A 14,746-nucleotide genomic window follows, 5' to 3' on the forward strand; every position below is an offset into this window, starting at 1 on the left:
TCTTAAAGTGACAGGTACATTTTCTAGAATGTATCTCTAAACAGGACACTGTAGGTTGCTGTAAAGGCATAACAGAAAGATTTAAAAAAAAAATGCAATGCTGCATGGCCCTGTAATATTGTATACTTCTTTTGTAGTATTTAACAGTGAGCACTGTCTTGTAACTGGTTCCTGAGTTGAGCCAGGTTGGACACTGGCCAGGGCCCAGAGCTATCAAAGAGCCTATAGGCAATCCTGGAGAGGTCCCAATCCTCGGTTTGAAAGTGTTGGTGATGCAATTCGCAAGCCTCTTAGCTGAGAGTCCCATGCAACCACTGCCTTCTTCTGTCATCCTGATTGGCCAATGTGCTTCTTCCCAGAGACCTCTAAAAGGAAGCATGATTGGGTGGGGTGGGGGAGAAGGTTGAGTCAATGCTGCTGAGTTTCTCAGTAATGTTTTCTCCCATCTTGCCATCACTGAGTGGAAGGGGATGTGATTGAGCCATGACATTCTCCCTTCCATGCCACCTCAGCCAAAATTGCTGCCAAGCACCTCCAGCTGCCACCCCCCAGCCCAGGTAAGTCATATCATGCAGGACATCTCAGTGTGCATGTACGCAAGATCCCCCACTGACCTAGAGTTGGCCCTGCATACTTGAAAGGATACTAGAGATAAGCTATATTTTCATTTTCTGTAAGCAGACACTGCAACTATCTGTTAATTTATTTTTCAAGTTCCTGCCATCCATTTTTCAGTGTTCCTAAGCATGCTCCCACTTTTAATATGGGAGCAGATGCATTTTAATGTTTTCTACGAGATAAAAAATTCACATCAGACGTTAACAGAATTAAGCACACTTATTCAACACACGTGGGGCTCTGGGAAAAATGTTATTCAATTTAATCATTTTAATTTACATTGGATATGTACAAGAGCATTTCTTTCAACCCCACAGGTTAACACACATTCATGCGCACAGGGGTGCGCGCACACACACAAAAGCATTGCTGTTAGAGGAGCTGAGGAACTTCTGAAGCACTCTGTCGGAAAGAAAAGCAAGGCACTCTCCTTTAACAGCTGTAATGTTCCTGATTTGAGCCCATGAAACTTCAAGGCATGTTCACTCTGGGAGCTCTAAGAAAAGTAGCAGATTCTTTCGTTTGAAATTTCTTTGTTTTTTAAAGAAAGAAATGAACTAAGTTTGTGAATTTAAATAAATATGAAGCATATTCCATAGGTAACAGTGATCCACCTCAAATTACATTGGACAATATCTGTAGAAGGCTGAAGTGCAATGATGACATGAAGTCTAACACAGGATTCTGGAATCTTGCCACTAGAAAGAATGTTCTTTCTATCCTTTCTAATACATTTGGGGGGGGGGGGCTTAAAAAAGAGAGAAGAATTCTTCTATGGAACAACATGGATTTCTGTTTAAGGATCCAACCCAGTTGGGAGTTATGAACCTTCATCTTCCACTGACTTCAGTGAAAACTGGCATTTTTTTTCTGTCATTTGCAGAATTTTTGCCCAATGGATGATGGCATCCTAACAGATTGAAAGTGAAACGTGAACCCCAGTGAAATTAAAGCCCAAAGTTTTTATTAACTCCAGTGGGGCAGTACTTATTTCTTTGCGCATGTGGCAAAAACGTCATACTTTTAAAATTTTATTGTGATTGTGTACATAATGTGTACAAAAATTCAAATTAAAATCAAAATATGTTTGCCTTGTAGGTCAGGCAAGTGAGAGCAACCTATGAGAAAAATCAGTTTCCTCTGATATTTAATTATGCTATTATGTTTGCACATAAAGTCAGTACAAAAAGAAAGCAATACGTTTTCAAATATTATCTGCAGGTAAACTGAAAATATTAGCTATAATGATTAGACGTTCATTTCCCTATTGACATTATTACCAATATTGATAGAAGAATAAATTTCAAAATAAAAAAGCACATCCAAACATAATAAATGATAAAATACCAGGCAGCTATTTGAAAACCAGATAATAGCTTGATATCTGGGGTACCCATTACAGCTATTAGGTAGTTAATTTGGCATCTGTTTGATTGTATAATTTAATTTCCATATAAACAGCATAGTTAAAAAAAGAAAGACAACGGTACTGGAGACTGTTTAAAGCTAACAAAAGATACAGGGACAGCAGAGTGACATTCAAAAAGGGTTTTTTCCTTTTGTTAGCAAAATGACCAATGAAATCTTGACTTAATACACTGCATATAAATTTCTTGTAAGAACGAAAATATTTAAATATTATTTAAGTTAGCAAAACATGAGCAAGGTTTTTAATATCAAAGTGCTAAACTGTACTGCCTTAAAATTCACTGCAAATAAACAGTAAGATAAGGTTTGCTTGTGAAAGGACAGATTTTATATACAACTGGTTAATAAAAATACACACATAGATGTGTGTGCGAGAGAGACTATCCACACCCACACACACTCATTATATAATTGAGTCAGTGTGAACACACTATTTAGTCACTCTGTGTAACACGGCTCCCATGAGCTGGCAGTCATTGCAATAAATACAGGCAAAGCTTTACAATATATCATGCATGCAAATATTTATACAAATAAAGACACTATGCAACAAATTGTTTCATATTAATATGGCATCAACAGTATAAACATACAAAAAAGGAGTACGTACACGGAATGTTTAAAATACAGCCCACTAAACCCTTTCTAGCATTTACATTCAGACTATTTTTACAAGACTTCTCTTGCATCTGTATACTAACCAATTAGCTAGATTCAGCTCTAAAACCTAACTCTGCTTGATGCTGACCCTGTCTCTTTCAGTCACTTCGCATTGTCATACTGTATACTTAATCAGCCAAAGAATAAGCATGTGATTCAATCACATATTGCCCTTCTGCTTTACCTTCCATAGATGCTTGTCAGTAAGTCAAGCTACATTGATCCAAAGTTTGAGGAACTTTGTCATGGAAGTTAGTGCATGTAAAAACATTTTCCCCCCTCACTTTTATTTCTTTCATTTTAATTTTCATATTAAAATAAATTATAGTTAATAAACAAGACTTAGTAAGATAGCACTTTAAAAATTGCACTTGACCATGGGAGCTAACAGCCATTGTCATTTTGCTATATCTGATTCATACAAAATGTTGAATGAACATTGTTAGACAAAAAAACTGGGGTGGGGAGGAGGCGGAGAAGAGGTGTGGGGAGAGAGAGAGAGCATTTTAACTTGTGCCAGCATAATGTGCCCTTGGTATGGGAAGTACGCTAAAAGCATCAACTTCAAAGCACATACTACCCAGATGAACAATTGGTTGTTCTTGTTTTCAAACACACAGCATCTACAATTTTCTACTCACCACCTAAGATGAGGTGCTATGCAATTCATTTTAAACAGTCATGTTAACACTTCTTTTTTTTTTTTTCCCCCTGCTGGGGCAGCATCATTCAAAAGTGCCACATTAGCAATTAAAAACCAAACCAAACCAAACCTGTACTCAAACCCCCTCACCTCAGATTCCCTAACTGCAGAACTGTAAGTTATTTTTTAGGCTTCCGTTTGCAAGGAAATGCATTAGGAAAAGTCCATAGCTGAGGGGCTGGAACTGTTTTTATTCCTGTTAAAATGAGAGCAGCATTTTTAGCAGTAAGTTCCGGTCCGTTTGCCTGCTGTGGTAGACAGTTGCCTTTCACAAAGGTAACTTGAACCTCAGAATGGTAAGGTGTCCAGAAACAGCTTGTCAATAATGGAAGGGGGTGGCACCAAATCTTCCAATTTCAGGTAAAAGATCCGCTGCAGTCCTAGTGTGCAGAGGGAACGCAAGTCAGCAAGGACCCCAAGTACCTTGGACTCTGCAGGCTCCAATGGCTGTCCTTTGCTTTGGCAGCTGAAAGCTAAGTGATCTTTCAAGCTGCTCATGATCTTGTTGCATAGCTCATGCACTTTCTTTGGTTCTTTTAATCCATGACGTTCTGCAAAGAAATGGAGGAAAACTAAGTATGCAGCCATATTGTGTGAACCAGTCCACAAGTGATTACACTGTAGCATCCTTGCAAATATGTGTAGCATTCAGGTAGAAATTACACAACTGTCTGTGTCAATGTGAGACACAATGACATCTGTGTTTGTGTCAGTGTGAGACTTACAATGCCTTGGCTCTTATAATACAGTTCATGTGCAATAATTTCTTTTTCCAGTTAGAAATCTAAATGTTCAAATAACTGTAATGAATGGAAAATACCTAAATACTGTCTTTATGCTGTATTTTAGTAGCATCCTTTCGTCTGAGGGCTTGATGGCAGAACTGTCACAGAAGGTGTTTTGGAGATTTCCCAGCTTCCCTACCAGTTGTGAATGCTCAATAACTATGGCAACCATTATTTATTCAGTGAATTCAAGTGGAGATCAATATCCATTGCTAGCTCCATCAGTGCAAGGCCCGGAATTCCACCAGGAATTCACAGACACTCTTCTAAGAAACCAAAAGCACCTCAACTGACCTTTGCTATTTTGATTATCTTCTACTTTTTTCAGCTTATTTACTTTTAAAGGGTTGAAAACAAGAAGTAATTCAAAGTCACCTACTTCAGGCCTGGAGCAAATGTTATATTCTGAAAAGTGCTAAAAATGATATGATGCTGCCAAAATAAGAAAAACAAAACCTAAAATCCCTAAAATTAAAGAACAGCCTTTGCTACACTCCATTTTTACCAGTTCTGTGACAAATAGCAGAAAGCTGGGTTGGGGAAAAGAGAACCTGTGGTCCATTTGGTCCATCAACCAGAGGTCCATCTACTCCAGTACAGTTTCCCAAACTGGCTAACAGATATTGCTATGAAGTCCAAAAGCTGGGCATGGCCCATTCTCACTGTGTCCTCCCCCCTCCATAATTGGTATTCAGTTACATGCTGTATCTGAACAAGGAGGTTCTGTTTAATCATCAGGGTAAATAGGTATTGATAGAGCCATCTTCTTCCATGAATGGGTCTAATCCCCTTTTAAAGCCATCTAAACTAGTGGACATCCATGCATCTTATTGCAGTTAATTCTGTAAATTAATTATGCGCTGCATGAAAATGTACTTTCAGATCACAAATGTTCCGAGACTGGCACTCAGTTTCATTGGCTGGCTCTGAGCACTAGCATTATGGAAGTGTTTAAAGTGAACTCTGACACACACACAGCCTGGCAGCAGCTCCTTTTCCCCCCTGCTGCTGGTTTTTTAAAGGAAACAACTTGAGACTCAAGTCTTTTCAAGTTGTGAAAATGCTCTGGGCGACTAGGAAAGTGCCCCCCTTAGGATGTTTTTGAGTCGAGTTGTGGGGAGGGTGGAGACTCATGGCTCAACTTGAGTCAAGCCATGCCTGACTTGCCCATCTACAACCCAATCGTAACTAACTTTCTGCACAACAATACAGCAGCACCAAAACAGCCTCCACTGTATCCAGCACAGAAAGAGGTCTTGGAGGAGGAAGAGCTTTTGGAGGTCTCCCTGAGGAAAGGGGGCATTTTTCCTTATCCCAGCGTATGCCCAGCAGCCGCAATGGGGCTAACTTGGGCTTGTGTCAACAAAATGACTGGTGGAAGTCCAAGCAGCCCCATGTCAGGAAATCAGTTCTGGGAAGGGGGGATAGGATACAGCGGGAGCTGGCCATGTCGATCCCACCCCTTTCCCTGATTTGATCTGATCTGTCCCCTCTCTACCCTCCCCTGCTCCGTTACAGCCCTCCCCGCTTACTTTCCACTCTCTCCTGCTGTCCAGTGGGAGCTTACCAGCTCCATCAGGCACACCACTTGGATCTGGTGCTGGCAGGTTGGCGCAGTCTTTAGTGCTAGAGCCAGGAGTGCGTATGCTGTCACAACGTGTTTTCCAGCACATTTGCAACAGAGTGTGCACTCATTCTGCCGGAGCAAGGGCACTTAAGATTTTACTGTAGTTTGCCTGCTGCTATTCAATATCCAGTCATTGGACAAGTTTGTTGACATGTCAGGCAAACACATCACTAACTCAGCTTTCCTTTGGTAAACTTTGGTAGGTGCTCAATATAGGAAATTTCAGACACCACATTGAGAGAAAGGTAAACTCTGTTTAAGAAGGCTACTATTGTTCGATGAAGGACTACGTAAAGGTTAAAAGGCATGAATCAGTGATATGAAAAGGAAAAAAAGACTTGGGTTATGTCAGAATGCCAGATGCAAGGGAGGGCACCAGGATGAGGTCTCTTGTTATCTGGTGTGCTCCCTGGGGCATTTGGTGGGCCGCTGTGAGATACAGGAAGCTGGACTAGATGGGCCTATGGCCTGATCCAGTGGGGCTGTTCTTATGCTTAAAATTTTCATGATGGAGACAAGCCACCACCTGTTCCTGTTATCCTTTGTGTAGGTATGTTAAGAATGGCATGTGTCTGGCGGTCACTACCAGGGGCACTGCAGATGGCCCCATTCCTGGGAGAGGGGACAAGTAAAAAGGGTTGATAGGAGGGTGGTTTGGATCAGATTGGTCCCTTGGTCTGAACCCCAAATGAGAAAAATGAGCAAGGCACCCGTTAAGCTTTATTTCATGCCAGGTTTCAGCCATGTGCTTTCTCCTCTTTTGATTTCTTTCACCCTGCAGTTACTTCACTGGGCTTGGGATCTGCTTTTGCTTTCCCCAAGTGAAAGTGTTTTCTATCTCATGGTTGCTTGTCCCAGTTCAGGGTTAGGTCAATGCACATCCTACTCAAGTAGGATGCACATCCTCCAGCACTCCTTGGGCATGCATGGCTTTCTGCTCTCAAGTGGCAATACTCATGCTTCCCTCCCCGTCTGCCAATGCTGCCTAGCATCTGTCAACTCCATACAGCTAGTGAGTCCAGCAACACATCCTAACTCCCATTAACAGACTCCCATTGATTGATTAGCTAGCTCTCACCATTGGTAATTGTATATAATACTAATCTTCATGAAACAGGTTAGGTTACCAGAAGTTGTTGACTAGATTTAGAGTACCAGAAATTATTAAAGGTTGAGGCTACAATACAATAGAAAATTGTGTGCTTAAGCCCAGTGATTTCAGTGGGCAAGCATGCATCTAAGTAACTCTGCAGTTCAGTTACTAAGAGACCTCTTGTCTAATGTAGAGTGCAAAATGAAAGTGGCAAGATGTGGCCCAGAATAAGTAGCTGGAGTCCAAAGTTGCTTAAATCCCATTGACTTCAGTGGAATTTAAGCAGACTAAAGTACTCCGAGAAGAACTGAAACTCAAATTATGTTATCCTCAACAAGAAAGGCCTTGTTCCAATGATATGTTTTTGTTGCAGCCTTTGCTTTACTCCAGAATGTACAATCTACCTAGAGTTTCAGGATCAGTGTCAGCTAACTTAACTGTAATGCAAAAACATGGAAGCCTATAGGGCTGAGATGGAATTTTTAGACAATCCTGGTATCAAATTACAGTTGCAAAAATCACATGGAAAATACAGTAGCAAGAATCCACATAATCTCTTATGAATTCAGAGCATCTAGTACAGCAAACCCATGATTTAACAGACCTCAACTGAGGAGACTTCAGAAATAATAGATGTCTGCTTCATTAACAGCACAATCCTATCTAAATCCCCAGGCAGCAATGCAGAAGTACTGGCACAGCTATCACTGTATCCCGCAGGGGATTTTTGGCTGCTGGAGGTCTCCTTGGGGTAATAGGGCATTTGTCCCCATGCCTTGGGGTAAGCTCCTGCAGCTGCTAAGGATCAACTCTGACTGGTGCCAGCGATATAGCAAGTCAGAGTTAGCACAAGTCCAAGTTGATCTGTGCAGGCAGACCAGCACAGAAAGAGGGTGAGGATACAGCGTGTGTTTGTGGCATTGATATTACCATCTCCTGAGCCTGATCCGCCCAACCTCTCCCGTTCTCCCTGCCTGCCCCCACCTGTGCTGGACTAACCTGATCCAACCATCCAATGGGTGCTGGTGTGAGCGGGAAGGCCACAGCCTTCCCAGGAGTGCATGGGCTACTAATGCTGTCATAAAGTGCTTTACAGTGCCTTTGTGACAGTGCATGCTGGCAGATGTCCCCTGGGGGCTGGAGGGGATAAGAATAGGCCCTCAGTTTGGCTGTACTTATCGTAAGAGGCGACTAAACAGCCATTGGGTAGATGGGACTCGTCAGCCTGGGAAGGCAGCTCATCTGAGAGAAGTAAAACTCTGATCCCAGACCTCCACTGCCTTGTGGCTACATCCAGTTATGGAAAAGGCTTCAGGAGTCAACCTTGAGGCAAAACCCAGAGCTGGAGTCCCTGAGGCAGTTCATGGCTGAACACAGTCACGTTCTGGCAACTCCTGCGACACTGTTGGAACCAACCGTATTGGCTTCTGCCTTTCCATTGGACCATTTCAGCGACGTGGAGAGGGGGGATTTGCTGCATGGGAAACAGTCTGTCCTCCATATCTACTTTACCCAGGCTTCGCGCACTGGAGAGGACACTCTGTTCCAGAACCACTATTCAGAGCGCAATACCATATTCTTCCGAGACTGAAGGATGCCAACAAATGCTGGCAGAACACAAATTCCATCTTGAATAGAACTGAATAGGATTGGGCTGTGAAACTAGTTATGGGACCCTGTATCCACATATCCGGTGACATCAGATCCAGTGGCCCCCCGCATGCCTCCTGCACTCCTTATGCGCCCATTACATTACTTTTGTTTTATTTTTACATTTTTATTTTTACCTTTGCACACTAGAGGGCGACTAACAGGAAGCAGGAATTCCTATTAGTTTCTCTGTGGCATGCAGGCTAGTTGCCTGCACATTCGGCTCTTTGGTTAAGCAAGACTGTTAAAAGAGAAGCACCAGTGCTGCAAGCACTTCTACAATAAAACAAAGGTAACGTAATGGGTGTACAGCAGCCACTATCCATACAGATGTTTTCCTGTATCAGCAGTTTCTGTATTCATGGGGTAGTGGCGGAATGAAACCCCTGTGGATATGGGGGCCTGTCTGAATAACAGTGGGACATATCCACAGATCCTGTATCCACAGTTCAGTTAAGCACAGATGTGGGGAGACCCCCGCACCCCACCCACCCTCTGGAGGCTCTTCTAAGCCTGCAGAAACCATGGGTGGATGCACTCGGTCTCTGTGGGGCTCAGAAGGGCCTCCAGAGGGTGGAGACATCCCTGGTACTCGTATATTCAGGTATCTGCGGCGGGTTCCGGAGTTTCAGCATTAGCAGACACTCCTTCTCCTTTATCAATCCATGACATTGAGAGTGCAGTGTATTGCAACTTCTCTTTTAAGTATGGCCATCACAAGCATTTAAGAATTACATACATTCTCTTTGGAACTTAGTAGCTGTGGACAGACATTTATTCAGACAAATTATTACTGGTAAAAAAAAATTGCAGGGATTTAAAAACAAAACAAAAACAAATAGCACTTACCTGTAATCATACTTAGAGCTGATAAGCATGCTAAGGCTGGGATATCAAGGCTGAGGCTCTGTAAATTTAAGGAAAAGTCTTTAATTGAGTCGAGCCACTCCCCAAATCCACGAAGGCACTGAAGTCTGTGAAGCACAAGTCCATTGCAGAAAACAAATTTGTCTTCAGTGGTGTCAGACCTTGGTTGTAAAAAAAGGACCCATGTCATGAATATGTTTAGAGTGACATGCATACAGTACATACACTGCTATTAAATAATCTATGTATGATTATGTAAATCTAAATTCTAAATTCCAGCACACGTTAGTACAGGTCCATGAACGTGTATTTATGTTTGAAAATATACTTTCTCCTTGGGACAGAAATAAAGTGAATGAATGCCTATGACTACGGGCAGCCCAATCCTGAGTTGCCCAGTGTGCAGGGATGCCGCAGCGCCAAAAATGGTTGTCATTGTATCCTGCATGCACTGGGCAGCTGGCAGCAGCTCCTTGGGAGATGGGGACATTTGTCCCCTTCCCCTGGGTAAGGGAAGTAGCCCCACAATGGGGCTACTCGACTCTGTATTGGTTGGCAACCTTCAGTCTCGAAAGACTATGGTATAAGCCTACAGCACCCAGTATTCCCAGGCGGTCTCCCATCTAAGTACTAACCAGGCCTGACCCTGCTTAGCTTCTGAGATCATCTGTATTGGCACTTTAGCTAGTACAGAATCAGGAAGCCATGTGTTGGCTTTGGATCGGAGCTGAGCTTTGTCAATCCTGCCCCTTCCTGTCTGTTCCCTCCCCTGCCACGCATTCCCCCTGCCCTCCACCTGCCCCAAAACAGCTCCTCCCTACCTTCCCCCACACCCCAAATTACCTCTCCACCACCAGGCGCTTCACTCAGAGCACCTGGCAGTGGATTGCCAGCCTCCGACCAGGGCTGTCCCAGTGTGGGCTCACACTGGGCCAGCTACAGCACTGTTTGCGACAGTATATGCTGGCGGTGACCAGTGTGCACTCAGTAGTATTGGGCCCTTAGTCAGCATAGTTGAATGCCTAAGGTTAAGTGCAGCAACTTAACTGAAGAAAATTAACTGAAGAAAATATAATTAAGAATTAATTGCTGCTAATTAAAAGAATAAATATTTGCTTTTAATGTTTAACATTTCTTTAGTACTTTTTGAGTATACAAAGCACCTGGTATGTATTCATTTGATGAAGGCCTTACAGCACCTTATAAGCAACCGCTATTATCCTAATATTGTAGCTAGGAAATTGAGGCTGAGTGGTTTTCCTTAGGCCATCAATTGAGAATGCATGGGAGAGATGAGATTTGAACCAGGGAAGCTCCAGTACGTGGCTCAGTGGCTTAGTTGTTGTGCTACAGCAGTTTTTGTAAGGCTTCTGAACTGAATGAAGGTATAGACTGTCACCGTATACTTGTAATTCAGGATTTATTTACACAATTAGGGATACCCAAAATTATTTCACAAATGGATAATTCAGGGTTGTTATCCCACTTTTTAAAAATGCTATGTTTATACTGGCATGGAATCTTGGGAAAACTGAAAGCACCGTTCTCAACTGAGGGCCCAATCCTATCCAACTTTCCTGCACAATGCAGCCCTGAGGTAAGGGAACAAATGTTCCCAAACCTTGAGGAGGCATCTGTGACTGCTTTCCAACACAGGAAGCAGTGCATACCCCATAGGCAAAGCAGCACTGGCACTGGAAAACTGGATAGGATTGGGTCCATAGTGACTTGGAAATAAGTCCCATAGGGGATTTATATTCTGGTAATTCTGATGAAGGCTGCAATCTGTCAGCCTGTCTTCAGACACAGCAGGGCACATAGTAAAACTGCTTCTGGACTATATCACTTCGTACGGCAGATGGGAGGTCCTCTATGAAGCAAATCATTGCACCTAGAAAGCTAGCAAATCACTGAGTAGGGTAGACTTGAACTCTTCTCCCTGACATCTAGTTTTCCATGTGCAAAGAGTTTTTTTAAAAAAACATAGGGAAGCTGTTAGTCATGCGATTCCACCACAGGCAGCCTGAAATTATATAGGACAGGCACCCTCCCTTATCCACAGGGATTCTGTTCTGGGGGCCCTGTGGATATTGAAACCACACATATGGGGGAACCACATATAAGGTACAATACTCAGCACAACCCCCAAGCCCCCTCATACCACTAAAAGCAAAGAAAAATCACAGTAATGGGAAGCACACATTTTTTTTTTCTTAAAAGAGGAATTGTTTCTTGCTTAACTGAGGAATGCAACATGCAGACTGCCTGCATGCTAGAGGGAGGAGACTAACCAAGTGTTAATAGGAAGCAGGAAGCTTTCTGGGGGCAGTCTGGGGAAGGGAGCGGGTGGACCCCAGTAGCAGCAACCCTTCCTTTGCTGCTCAGCATGCCCCCTCCCTCTCCTTAGACGTACACCAACTACATACCTAGTGTGGGTTCAAGGAGACCCACTACCAACCAGGCAGCCTACTGAGAGGTAAGTAAAAACTTCTATACTTATCTCTCATTCCTTCTGGTCACGCCCCCCACCCCACCATAGCCATGCTCCATTGATGCAGCTGCATGCTATGGAGTGGGGAAGCAATAGGATTGGGCTGTAAATTTACTGCGTACTCTGATTAAGCCACTGATTATTTACGTAGTTGTCAATCCAGAGATCCTGTCTGTCCTCAAAGCAGGAAACCCAATAGAGCAGCAGCTTTGTAGCTCTTTTCCCTTAGAAACTGCAGGGTTAATAGTCTTAACATTTTATTTAAAAATAAGCCACAATCCTTTCACAATGTGCATTCTTTCTTTAAAACAAACAAAACCAAACTGAATTGTTTCTGAAATTTACCTGATGGACAGTCTCAATACAAAAAGCTCCAAAAAAGCTGATTCTATGAGTAAAGTTTGATCTTCCTTTGGGAGGTCTGTGAATCCTGGAATTTTTTCTGCCCAGCTCCTGGATATGTCAATGGAAGTGGTGAGAAGATTATAGAACTGTTGTACGTGTTCTGCATCTGTACCTGCAGCGGCCTGCTCGGTGGAACAGTACTAGAAGGAAAACAGTTGAAAACAGAAAAGAGACACATACAGATTTGAGAAAAATCTAAGTTCAGGCATTGCTATCTTCTCAATCTGTTTTTCTGCCGAGTCTTTAAGGGCAAAAAAGCAGCTGTTAAAAGTGATTAAGGTTTCTTTTTTATTTTATTTTTAAATGTATAGCTCTTTGACAATTATTTTTACATATCAATACTGAGAAACGGTCCAATTCTATCCCTGCCACATTATAGCATGCAGCTGCACCAACACAGCATGTAGTGCCTGAAATCATGGGGGGTGGCATTCAGATAGCCTGAAGGATGGAAGTAAAAATATTTTTTTACTTACCTCCTGGTAGACTGCCCAATTATCTGTGAGTTTCCTCAAACCTGGTTGGCAACCTTCAGTCTCAAAAGACTATGGTATAAGCCTACAGCACCCAGTATTCCCAGGCGGTCTCCCATCCAAGTACTAACCAGGCCTGACTCTGCTTAGCTTCTGAGATCAGATGAGATTGGGCATGTGCAGGGTATCAAACCTACACCAGCCATTTTGCTGATGCAAGTCCAAGGACAGCCAGGGGGCAGGGCAGGCAGAAAAATGGGGAATAAGATCCAGCATGCATGACTGCCACTGGATCGCACCCTCTCCCTCTGCTGACATACCCACCAGTTCCTCCCTTGACATGCCCCGATAACCCCCCCTTACCGATCACCCCTGCTGCCAACTTACTGGCACGTGTGGAGCCTCCTGGAGCCACCGCTGTGTGTGCTGCGCTTTTTGCTGTTTGCAGTAACAGCCTGGCAGCAGCCAACAGTGGCCTGGCTTTCACACTGCTGTACAGGACCTTGCCCTGCTGGAATACTAGTATTGGCAGTGCAAGGTCTCTCAGTATAGTAATTTTTGCCCTTAAATAATTCCCATGTAGTGCCTGAATGCTTGCTCGCTCTTTAATAGCAAGAGTTAGACCAAACAAAACTATTATTTTTATTGTCCATTTTTAATAATATTCATTTATTATCCAATCTTATTATCCATATTACTTCAAACATGCATCCTTTCGAGTAATCCAGTTATTTTTCTTAAAAAAACAGGAACAGTATAGTGCAGTGGAAACAGTGTTAGTGTTGGACTTGGACTGCAGAGATTTGGGTTCCAGTTCCTGGTTAGCCATGAAACCAGCTGGATGAACCAGACAAGTCACTATTGGCCAGCTTCACCTACCTTGCTGGGTGGCTAATAAGATAATGTGACAGATCACCTTTTTGGAAAAGTATTTCCCCAAGGTTTACATATCAAGCATTTGAAGACATATTTTTAATGGCTTATAGGTTGAAAGAAATGCAAATAAATTACTTATGATACTGTAGCAAGAGTGCCTAGGTAAATATGCTGACAGAGAAGTTAAATGTCAGTGAAGAAAGAAGAGCACACTGTCCATGACAGTGTATAGGAGTATATGCCTAAAACAGCAGCCCCATGTTGGGTCCTTCCTACTCCCTTATATAGGATCATTTCGCTTGTGTTTTGACATCATCCCAGTGTGTGTTTTCCTACCCCAAACAACAGCAGCCAGTGATGTGGTGTGGAGATGGGAAAACACAGGATATTATGTCATCATAACACAGAGTAAATGATCCTGGGCTTTGTGGCAGGGAGAGGGAAAACTATCATTGACACGTTGTCTGCAGCAACAGTCTTATGTTGCATGAAGCATGCAGTTTTGATCCCAACATGTTAGCAGGGCCAACCCATTCACGAGGCTGGCTGATGCATATTGCATCAGCAACAGGTAGTGAGGGGCCTGGGGAGGGGGTGGTGGAAGATTCAGATGCCTCACCCTGCATCTGTTGTTGCTGCTTCTGCCTCCCTCCAAACTGCCACCCTGGCAAGCTACAGTGATCTGCTTCCTGCTCACTTGAACAGGTAGCAGATCATTCCTCTCTCTTTATTATGTTCCTCACGTGCTGTCATCAAACCTGGAAGCTCCGCAGTTTTATTTGCGCTCCTTCCTTCCCACTGTCCCACTTCCCCTATAAATAAAATTGGAAATCCTGCATTTCCAGGTTTGACAAGAGTGTGTGAGGAGCTTGATAAGGGTTTTTTTGTTTTTTGGTTGCACAGAGGCAGTCCGAGACAGCATCAGGTGGGCATTCCAGGTCATGCTGCCCCTGTGTGCTTTGTGTAGCATTGCCAAGGTTTTCCAGGGTGTCTTAAACACCCTTGATGAAATAGTGTTAAGTGGGCACAGGATAAATTCTAAGAGAAAAACAAAACCCAGAATTAAGACT

The 14,746-nt window shown here is 43.1% G+C and overlaps 1 protein-coding gene across 1 annotated transcript in view; it reads right to left on the bottom strand.

The window, feature by feature from the left end:
* Positions 1-856: 856 nt before the first annotated feature.
* NR4A3 (nuclear receptor subfamily 4 group A member 3) overlaps positions 857-14,746 on the bottom strand; it is a 40,726-nt gene continuing 26,836 nt past the window's right edge. The window contains exons 6-8 of the mRNA XM_066627449.1: positions 12,268-12,467; positions 9,414-9,592; positions 857-3,960 (exon numbers count right to left, since the gene is read on the bottom strand). Coding sequence (XP_066483546.1) covers positions 3,698-3,960; positions 9,414-9,592; positions 12,268-12,467 — 642 coding nt within the window. The 3' untranslated portion in view covers positions 857-3,697. The remainder of the gene's footprint in view (positions 3,961-9,413; positions 9,593-12,267; positions 12,468-14,746) is intronic.

The sequence above is a fragment of the Tiliqua scincoides genome, chromosome 5 (genome assembly GCF_035046505.1).
Source record: "Tiliqua scincoides isolate rTilSci1 chromosome 5, rTilSci1.hap2, whole genome shotgun sequence".
NCBI lineage: Eukaryota > Metazoa > Chordata > Lepidosauria > Squamata > Scincidae > Tiliqua > Tiliqua scincoides.